The 11,149-nt window shown below is 42.3% G+C and overlaps 1 protein-coding gene across 9 annotated transcripts in view; it reads right to left on the bottom strand.

The window, feature by feature from the left end:
- The window catches only part of triob (trio Rho guanine nucleotide exchange factor b), a 137,955-nt gene that overhangs the window by 29,727 nt on the left and 97,079 nt on the right, over positions 1-11,149 (bottom strand). For all 9 annotated transcript variants that reach the window (XR_004929018.1, XM_036130620.1, XM_036130619.1 and 6 more), the window contains one exon: positions 4,416-4,668. Coding sequence is in view for 8 of the 9 variants with exons in the window: in XM_036130620.1 (XP_035986513.1) it covers positions 4,416-4,668 (253 nt within the window). In the remaining variant the exon portion in view is untranslated. The remainder of the gene's footprint in view (positions 1-4,415; positions 4,669-11,149) is intronic.

Raw genomic sequence — 11,149 nt, forward strand, 5'->3', positions numbered from 1 at the left:
GCAGGCGCACACACACACACACACACACACACACACACACACACAAACCCACGCTTAGAAAATGTAATCTAGTAATAGAGGTTGTAGCAGATTTAAAGTCACATCACATAATGATGCATCATGTAAATTACTTTCAGCGCCATAATGCCGCAACCTAATCCACAGGTGAACTTTAAAAGTACTCGGCATACATTTCCAAAAGAAGAATACAACTAACAAGAGCAGAAAAACTCGCCGTTTCATAGGCATTAAGTATTTCTTTCCAACATGCAAAACTTTTAAAGTTAAGAGATATGCCATCCAGCCACGTTTGAAAAATACATCCCGACTCCGATTTTTTTCAACAGCCTATGCTTAACAAGAAGCACTTAGAATTAATTAGACTCAGCTTCTATTCATTAAAACGAGCATGAATTTAAATATCGCCTTTGTATACTCCGGAGAGCAATACAGAGGGAAAGCTTTAAATAAGCGAGCTTGACATTTACATGGCTCATAGAAAAACCGCGCTTCTTCCTCGTGTGTCACGCGTGACGGAAACACCTACCCAGATCTAGCAGCCAGAACTTGCAGCTGTCTGAGGGGTCTTCCCCTGACAAATCCATTGAGAAAAACGGACTCAAAGACACCAAGGACTCGATCCCACGGGCCATGTCCGCCGAGTATTAAGCCTCTGGATTCCCGACTTATTCTGTTAAAGCATCTCCATGCATACAAGATTTATTTATTTAAAAAAAAAAAAAGAAAATCCTACGCTAATCCGAAGTGCTGGGAAAAGGTCTCGTAATTAAATAAACGTCGCTGATATTCCACAGAGAGGAAGTGTGAAGTCCGGCACGAGGAGGAAGGAGAAGCCAAATGCTGCATTATAGTGTAGGATGTTTTCCTCTCCCTTTCTTTGTATCTCCTTTTCCTCCCACCCTCCCTGGTGAGTGGGCTGCTGTGAGGATATCTCCTGCTCCAAAGGGACGTCTGGAAACATGCAGCTCATCTACCGTATTACCCTTTGTAGAAGCACCCACACAGCTCGTGTGGGTGGGTGCATATTTTACAGGCATTAGGAAGCATACAAGTTGTGCAGTATGCTTGGAGTAAATATAGACTCGGTTATGAAATCCATCTGAAGCGAACAAGGGAAAAGGCTCACCAGCAAAAATGGAGGCGAGATGCACAAAGATGTCCCAGTGCAACTCTAACAAACAAAAAAAAAAGGAGTATGGGTCTCTTTCCGGGGTCTAATCAGACTCTGAGGGCAGATGTGCAAAAAAGCTGATGTTCATTCACAGTTATCAATGGTGCTGCCTTTTTGTGGATGCTCCTGTTTTTATTCAATCTAAGCTGCACTGAGAGTCAAAAACCTTGATCAATAAGAGACTTCCATGTTAACAACTGTGAGTATATAACTAATATGCATGTTTGCCAGCAGCTATTTCTAAAAAAAAAAAAAAACAAAAAAAAAAAAACAGTAATATCCCACTATAAGAGCAGAACATCAACTGCTTTGCAGACTCATTCCTCTGGGTGGGAACATCTCAATTTTGTAAAAAAAAAAAAAAAAAAAAAACAACACAGAAGATTAAATAGCAAAGATTCCTGGACAACAGTCTGATTTCCGGAACAGTGACTTTCTCACAACTTTCAGGCAAAAAAGAAAAAAAAAAGCATGGCTAATCAGGAAGGAAAAAAAAAGACTGCAAAGATGTTTACTTCATTTCTGTCCACCTCCTACACTGAAACATTTTTTTTTTACTACACCAACCCCTGCAGTGAGAGCCTCCCTTTCATTACTCCCTCTGGCCACATGAAGAACAACACAAACTGGCTGTGAAGGTGCCGTCAGGGGATCACAAACACGACAGCACACAGGAACGCAACAGCTGGGGTTGAACGTGCTCAATAGGCAGTTGGGAAATTCTTCCCTATTTTTCCGCTGGACTCTTGTTGTAAATCGTGCGGCTCACTCAGAGACTGCAGGCGTCTTGTAATTTAAACACGAACGCCGACTTTTCTTGTACTGACTATAAAGAGGCTGCAAGCCAAATATTTTTTTATGCCTTATCTCCATAGAAACAAACAGTTCAGCTCTCACCCACTCTCCCAGATCCCAAAAACTAAGAGGCAAAACTAGAAGACAAAGCAGGAGTCTGTAACTTTGACTAACTTCCACAGTGGTCATTTTCTTTTGTTCAATTTCGTCAGCTTTCTGCATAAGATTTAAAGTATTCAGCTGACAGGAAAACAGCCTGATATCTAATATCAAGTATGCAGTAGCAGAAACTAAACATGCACCAGGAAATAAGCCAGTGCCTATAGAAGCCCTACCAGGTCATAACACTGTGTAGGCGGAAAAAAAAGATTCAAAATCCGTCGTTTTCAGTATCAGCTAGGTCCTATAAATAAAACCTGAGGTATCAGAGATATGTGAGACGTTTAAAGGGGAAATATATATTTATACGACATGTCAATGTCACAACTTCTTTGTGCTTCATTAAAGGCTGGTTCACAAGGTAGGATTTTAAAATAGTCGGCCAATTTTCAACGCTTGAGACAGCAAACGACAAAAAGTCGTAGATCAAACAGGTTTGGCTCGTACAGTGTGCGGTGTCCGGTCGGACGGCGAGCACAACACGCCACACGCGAACACATCTCACCGAAGATCATTCAGATGTCAGACGGGAAATCTTGCAAATCCTCTCAGGATCAGAACGCGAGTATACAGAACAAAGATAGACGACCAGGAAGAATGCAGATATTTTGTGGACTAATTTTAACAGAGAAAATAACATAACAAAAAGAAAAGGCATAGATTAAAGAAGCGGAGACAATGCGACTGAGGGGCTTGTTACACTATGAAATGGAGGAGAGTTGTTGTTTTTCTCTCAGGAATCCCTCATCTCACTCTCTGCCTGGCTACATGTCACATTCAACATACTGTATGCTCATTTGTCCTCGAGGGACACCACACGTGCTAGCATATCGAGGCAAGACTATCCAACATATTGAATAACCTCGATTTGAGGTCAGAGCGGTCCCGACGTTCCACCGAGCGGACCCGATCGCTCTTAACACACCACACACGGTAGGAATATCTCTTAAGGTTATTTTATAATAATCTTAAGATTATCGCGCCTCTCGGAAGGGGAGGATGGGGGCGAAAATCGGCTAAAGAACCAGCCTTCTTTGGGTAGAGCGAGTGAGAGCAAGACTTTCAGTGGATAACAGGAAGGGTGAATGAAGTCCAACAAATGTTCTGTGTTGAACTTAGAAATGTGTGCAGCTTTCTGAAAATCTCAAAGTTAGGGTATATTCTCGAGGAAAAGCACATGGAGAATGCCTTAGTGATGGTGAACATACTAATCATTAAAATAGTCATAATGTTTTTCCAAAAAGTTGTTTTACGGGGACTGCTCTCTCACACAAACAGTTTAATGTTGGCTCTGCTTCTGACAGAAAATTCATGAAATTACCCCATAAGAAAGCTTCTAAAATTGGTACTGAAACTAAAACTGAAATTAGCCTCAAAATTCTGATTGGTGCAGCTTTACCAGAAAACCTTTCTTATACTTAGTCTCATAACAAAACCTACAAGACCAATAGAAAAAGATTTTACCCACAATACCATAAGTAGGGATTAAACCGGGCTTTCTAGTCTCAGCGACTTACAGCACTGCAGAACAGCAGATGGCACTTCATGGTATCATTGCACTGACCCACAAAAAACTGAAACTGAGCTGTCCCTGAGGAACAAGCGGAAGAAACGTGAGACATTTCAACTGTTTAGACCCTTACATCAAAACGATCTAGAACACACCCAAAAAAAAGCACATTTAATAATCACAAAATGCACGAAAACAGCTTATCATCATGACTGATCCATTTTTTGACATTGAGGCTGCCAGCATTTCACAACACACCCTATGTTTGCTGTTTGTCATGCTGGAGAGGCATGCGGTTTCATGCTGAAGCCAGGAAGAGGGCTTCCAAAGGTAATAATAAGGTAGGTAGCCGCCGAGAGGACGTAAGAGGAAGTCATGAAATCTTTTAAAAGATAATTATAAGAGCCGAGCTTCAGACGTGTTCCTCGTAGTTGCATAGCAACACTTGGAAATACATGTTTGTGATTCCCTAAGCAGCTACTTAATAAGAAACAGAGGTTCTGCAGGTCAACTGTGATACGGCTGCAAATAAAGAATACATTCTGTTAGGTTTCCTGTCTCCATGTGTGCATGGCTGCGATGTGCACCTGTTCAACTAGACGTTGAGATGTGGATTATCACATTTAATCACAGCAAGGTGCCAAAATGTAAGAAAACGTGCCCTTAAAGATAATTACTTTGTCAGATACATCTCAGTATGCTCAAATATCTTAAAATCCACTGAAGGTTAAAGAGTTCAGGAACATGCTCTGGTCCTACCTTTGTGGTTGAACAGCCCTTCCATTTCCATGGAGGACCGAGAGTGAGCAATGCAGAGGATGGAGCAGGGTACGATTCCCTCCTGAGCAGGAGAGCGGTCCGTGGTCCTGACCAAACACCAGTCTGGCTTGTCATGGAGTCGCTCCAGAACCTCCACAGTCTGGCCTCGACGCACGGTAAGCTCCCCATTGCTGCCACCGTTACCGGCCACAAAGTCATGGATCACCACTGTCAGTTCACAGCCACCAGAGAGCTGCAATGAAAGCAACAAAGTACCACTTATTTAGTTTTCATGCACAGAGAAACTAACTGGTAACTAGAATCTACTGATTTTGTGCTTAATTGGCCATGGCATGCGTCAACCAGCCAGAAACTAAGAAATTGGATATTTTGTCAATCCCTGAAAGCGTCATACGTAAGTACCACCAGGTCACGTCAATAAAAACACTCTTCGGAGTTTACAGTAATAAGAGTCATCAAAGCAGATTGGTCAAAAAGTTTCTTATCCAGGAAAACCCAGCAGATTACATCAAGTCTTGCCAAGCAGCATTCACTCCTCCTGAAAGAGCGTAAAGCCACGGTAGCTACACGCTCTGCACTGACGATGGCTTTGCAGCAATCCCTCGTACCGAGAATGCATGTAGCGACAGTGGAGAGGAACATGTCCTTTTAACAGGATGAAATCTCCAGGAAAACCAGGGTCAGTGTGAACGCCCATCTGCATCAACCGACTGGGGGTATGAGAAGACAGAGCACACATAGATCCAGGAATCTTTTCTCTATAAGACAGTATGGTCAAATGATCTGTCCCTGTGGATGGTGTCAATTTGGACTGTTTGATCCTTTTTATATTTTCAGTCTATAGGCTGGTTTATGCTTGACGCTTTGCCGTGTGGAAATGAGATGTGCGGACACAACGACTGCACCATCTATGCTCCGAAGTAGCACTATTCTCCTAGACTCTAGAGGGCAGTGTTGTGATCCTTTGCCGAGCGTACTACACCCCACTACACGTAAAGTAGAAAACAAATGTGTTTACAACATTTTAAAGCCTCGTCCTTTTATTTCAAGAGTGACTGTGATTTCTCTCCAAGAATTGCTAACAATTTGTTGATCCCAATGATCTTTATGGGCCGAATCATAAAAATGTCTATTTACGAATGTCCGCCAGCAGGAGCTCTTCCTTATCCACCATGTTTTCCCTTACTGGACTGTCCAAGTAGTTAGGAATTTTCCTAGGTGCACGGAGTGGAAACTTTTGGCGGTGCGGAGGAGCGTGGCAGCTATAATTATATATGGCCGCGCAAACTTCACGGATGCATCAAGCATAAACTAGCTTTTAGTTTGTCAGAGCATTGAGGATTTAAAAATATATTCAACCTCTTAGAAAAGCCAAAGGTCAAGGTAAGGCTTAACATCCTCCCAAGGAAAACACACGAGGAGCTGGTAGTAACCTGTGACCAAGGTGCGCTAACCTCGGTAATCTCCAATATAAAATCCAAAAGTTTCAGATGTCAACTCTCGACATCATATTGCCTTTGTTTTAAAATACTATTACAACCCTGTTCTACATTGACAGTTCTCTCACACAGATTGATGCCTTTCTGCTAATGTATGTAATTAAGGACCGCTCTCAGCAGGAAGGCTGGGAAACCTACGTTGAATCCGCTAACATCAGTACCGAGCTTTACAAAACACAGATTGGAAAGCTGCCTCAAAATTCTGATCACCGCACCCCTAAACATATTTTTTATTAATTGTTTTTTTATTAATTGATTTTTTTATTAGCTGTTGGCATGACTGCAGGAAATTAGTGTAAATATTTAGCACCAACACACAAAATAGGAAGGACTTAAAACACTGGATGTGCACAGGTATAAAACTGATTATCAGAGTAAAGGACAACCTAGTGTTGTTTTAGTCCAAGCTTAATCATACAAAATATATATATTTCAAATTCAGATTTTATACATATTTCACCATTTTATATGACATATAAACATGAACAAATCTGAAAAAAAGAGTAATTAACCGGCACAGAAATTTCATGCAGATGCAACAATGAATTTGCTGCAACAATTCTTTAAGTAATATCTCATAGTGTTTAAAAGTGTGATAAAACACTATCATAAGATTGGAATTTATCAGAGCAAATAAAATAAAAAATCAATGCAGTGAATATTTATACCAAACATATATAGTGCATCATCACATGTTAAAGATATTTTATCTAATTCTATTAATTAGGGAAGTAATGCCAGCCATACACCGCGTAAATTAAAAACAAGTTCACATACTACAGGTGTCAGGTCATTATTTGCAACATACCCTTTGATAATGTGGCAGTGCCAGAGAACTGAGGAGCTGAGAAACAGGATTTGAGATCTTCTCCTCAAGTTTGTCAATTGTCTTCCACTCCCTCATCGCGAAAGATGGACAGAATGGCAACCCGAGTGTTGGAGAGCGGTCTGATTTTTCAGCAAAGCTTCCTAAAACGTTCCTAAATCCCACTTAAAAGCAGATCTATGTAAAAGGAGAGGTTACCCAGAGGTCATTTCCTGAAAATTGCGGTTTAGAAGATATGTTACATTTATTAGAAACTCTTCCAAATCAAGCTGAGAAATTGTCCACAACTGAAGTGAACTGATAAATAAATCTCCTCACGTAGATCTCCTCTCTGCAGCAGAGCAATTCAAATCCATCCTTCTTCTAATAACTGCTTCCAAAAAAAAGTGGCCTGGCTAAAGCCCCGTGCCATCAAAAAAAACAAAAAGAAAAAAAAAAACGACTCCAGAAAAGTAGAGGATACAAAAAATATAAAAAAACCGATTGGCCCAAATTTTTAAGGGAAGTTTTTGATCAATAAATGTGACGAGATAACGCTGTGCTCTCCTGTCTGGCAAGGAGACGAGCATCCTCTGTGATGAGAGAGTGGGAGGCTGAAGCTGCTGCCACACAAGTCAGTCACTTCAGCAGAGGCACACCGGAACAGGAGCGCACGCGCGCCCTCAGCTCGCTGCAACACAAACACACCACTGTCCCTGCCCCCTGAATGAAATGTCTCATGCGAGTCCCCGCGGAAAGAGAGGGGCACAGAGACGCATTGAAAAAGCGGGGATGAGATGCCCATTCAAATGTGCACGTGTTCCTCTGTGTCTCCGATCGATATGCATGTGAGCACGCTCCGAGGTGAGGGGCGGACAAGCTCTTAATTAATTAGCCGCATTGATGTTTTTGACTCGAGAAGGCAGATGCGCAAGCAGAGACGCCGCTCGCTCGCCTCCCATCGAGAACCGTCCAGTGTTACATAAAGCAGCTGCGGGGCTGAGATCAACGCCGCGCTAACAGTTAAACTGCGAAACTCGACATTGTAATTTTCCCATTTCTCCTGATTGCAGAGCAGGCCGGCGAGGGCTAATCTCGGGTAAATCCGAGTCAAGTGTGAAAATAATGACCCGGTCCGCTGCTCAGGTTTATAATTAATACGACACGAAGGCAGTGGAAGATTTTTTCTTTCTTTTTTTTTTTTTATCTGACTGTGCTGGGTGTTAGCTTTACAATTGATCATGCTGAACGTAGGAGGAGAAGCCTTCTGTGGTGTGATCGCCACTTATAACCGAAGCTGATCATTTCTGGTCCAAGAGAGCTAGGATTTTCTCCCTCTAGCGTGCGCGCACACGCACACACACACACACACACACACACACACACACACACACACACACTTATAGGGTTCTGTCAGATGGGCTGTTTCTTCCTCTCGACACAATACGACACTTTTACAGGAAGTGATTTCGGGACAGTTGTCGACATCCAGGCGGTTTGCAGTTTCTGGCGGAAATGTGTGACAGCGCCGGTCTTGACCAATCACAGAACAGCTACTTATTGTCATCCAGAAACAACAGTGGGCTTTGTGATATAGGTAGAGACTTGGAAATGTCTACAGACTGCCAAACCTAGGTACTGCCTGGTAGATATAAAGTAAAAGAATAATGTGTGTGTGTGTGTGTGTGTGGGAGCTCCAACCTTGTCGCTGTCCAGTGTGTTCTGGGAGGTCCGGGAGGCGATAGAGATGGTATCCGGTTGGCTGCTGGCATCTCCCTGGCTGTCCAGCTCCTCTCCATCCCTTAAGGAAGATAAAACATAACAATGTTTTCCATAACTTTGAAAAAAACAACAACAAAAAAACAGTTTCTAGATATTGGTGAAATATTCTCACAGCTCAAACTTCTGTACTTGTTATCACAGTATAGCCACTAACATCAATGTGTTTTATTGTTTTGTCAGATGACAATCACCAAGTAGTGCATTATTGTGAAGGGCTGTTGTGAAGAACCTTTTCACAAGCAAAACTCCTAAACGTGTGCCATGTGTTTCTGTTCAGCTGTAAAACCACCTCTGCATTGCACCGCGTACGAATGAAGACGCACATTTGTGCACCTTCTTCAGAAATAGTTAAAGTTCAATCAGACTTCATGAAGACCACAGTTCCAGTCCCTGACAAAGAAAAATTCCTACAGTATCATGCTGCCACCACCACCACCGTGTTCTAACATGAAGGTGGTGTGTTCAGATTCATGTCCAAGGTTTTGCACTGAGTCTAAAAAGTTCAGCTGCTTCTGCATGTTTTAAACTGGACTTGTAAAAACCTTCTCTCATCTCCGCATGGTTTTTTTTTTCTTTATAGAGGGCCTGCTAGTGGGATGCACAACTAATAGTTGTCTTCAGAGTTATTATGGGCCTCTATGCTGCTTCTGATTATTTTCCATAGATTTAAGAGTGGCATACGTCTTATTTTCAGATGGTGGATTGTGACGTTTGAGATTATTCAGGTATTTTCGAACCTAACGTTGTTTTTGGTGTCTCCACAACTATCTGCTGTGTTTCTTGTTCTTTGTGATGCCGATTTGCTCCCCCCCCCCCCCCCCCCCCCAATAATGATTCTGTAACAAACCTCTGGGGATTTTACTTGTCAAAGTAAAATCTGTCGGGCTCTTTTTGGCATTGAGTCAACAATTGTTATTGCTACATTGCCAGGACAAGGAAAAAAACAAACAAACAAAAAAAAAACTTATTTGTACTGCAATTACATCCACATGCACCCTATTTACCAATTACGTGACTTCTAAAGGAAATTGGTAGCCCAGGATTGTATTTAGGGATATCAGAGTTAAGGGGACTGAATGCAACCACACCCCACGCTGTTTAGAGTTTTATTTGTAAAAACTTGAAAACTATAAACACTTTTCACTCCAATTCAAAATCATGCAATACTTTGTCCTTCACGCAAAATCCTAAAAAGTAAAACATTTAAAAGCACAAGGGGTATACATACTTTTCAAACGCACCTTTTACTCATGTTGTATATTGTCTGTGTGTGCAATCGACTGCTGTGTCTAGCAGTCAGGATGACAAAACTAACTTACTTATCCGAACCGCTTCGCTTACCGTCTGCCTTTATGTTTCGCAGTAGTGGCCTTGGGGATGTGAATGGGCTCCTTCAGAGCTCCTCGCAGGAGGGTCGTTCGCTCCTGGATGACTTCCCTGATGTGCTTGATCCAGTCCTGCTTGTTCTCTATGCTCGATGCCTGCGGCGAAGCACACGGACAGTTCAGACAAAGCTACACGTGGAAAACTCATGATGGCACTTCCGTCTCGTCTGCTCTCTTTAAAATAATACGCAAAAGATGCAGAACATCAGATTTTTCCTCAAAGAAAGGCTAAAGGCAGGGGCTTTGTTTAGTGAAGAGCGGCCGGTTGACCCGCGGCATCGTGTAAGCGTGTACCGGCCACAGAGCGACGTTAGTTGTGGCGATAATTGCCTACAAACCGTTAGAACCATAACATCTTTTTGGAGCCACTATTTCATGATCAATAAACTCAAAAAAGGACGACTCAGAGAATAAGAACATTTAACATGTTTATAATCTGAACAGCTTTCACTCTCTTTCTATTTTAGCAGCTTCCATGGCTGCTTCAGTGCTTGCACCGTAACATATTAACAAGCATCTCGGCCTTGTTCGTTGTTTAGTCGTCCTTCAGCTGAGACATTATTCTTGCAGCTTTGGCCTTATATGGCGGTTTCCTTGCCTGTCTCTTTTGCCCGTCGATTCTGTGAGTCTCACATAAACATGACGCCAGCCACAAGCGGGTTTAGATCGGCGTCAGAAACATACCTGTAGCTGCAGAAAACATTACGTCTGACTCACTGGATGAGAGCTATTAGTTGCTGATGAGTTTGAATTATGACTCATTATTGTCTATGAAAATGTCTGCGCGTGTTCAGATTAATAAATGGCAGCAAGTAAAAGCCCACTCCACCACCCGCCCTTAATATAAGTGAACGAAAGAGACTTTGAAGGTAGAGTTCAGTGGTCCTCAACAGATGACCAATGGTCAGATCTTTACCCCCCCCCACCTGTGTTTTTTTTTGTTTTCACTATATTCTCATTTCCATACTCAGCTGGCATGGTATTGTATGCGCTGCATTTTGATAACGCAAAGACCATGTATGTAACAGAGCAACGTGGGCTGTCATCTCCATGCCAACGATGCGCCGACAGCAAGTCGGTGTCAGCTGGAAATCGGCGCTGCATCGCGAGCAAAGCGCTTTCACTTTACTCTCAAAGCCGTTCGCAAATTGATTGCATCCTCGCCGTAGGAGCCGAGTCTGGAAGAGAGCGATGCGTTCCAGATTAACTGAAAAAAAAAAAAAAAAAAAAAAAAAAAAAAAA

Source organism: Fundulus heteroclitus, chromosome 3, assembly GCF_011125445.2.
Source record: "Fundulus heteroclitus isolate FHET01 chromosome 3, MU-UCD_Fhet_4.1, whole genome shotgun sequence".
NCBI lineage: Eukaryota > Metazoa > Chordata > Actinopteri > Cyprinodontiformes > Fundulidae > Fundulus > Fundulus heteroclitus.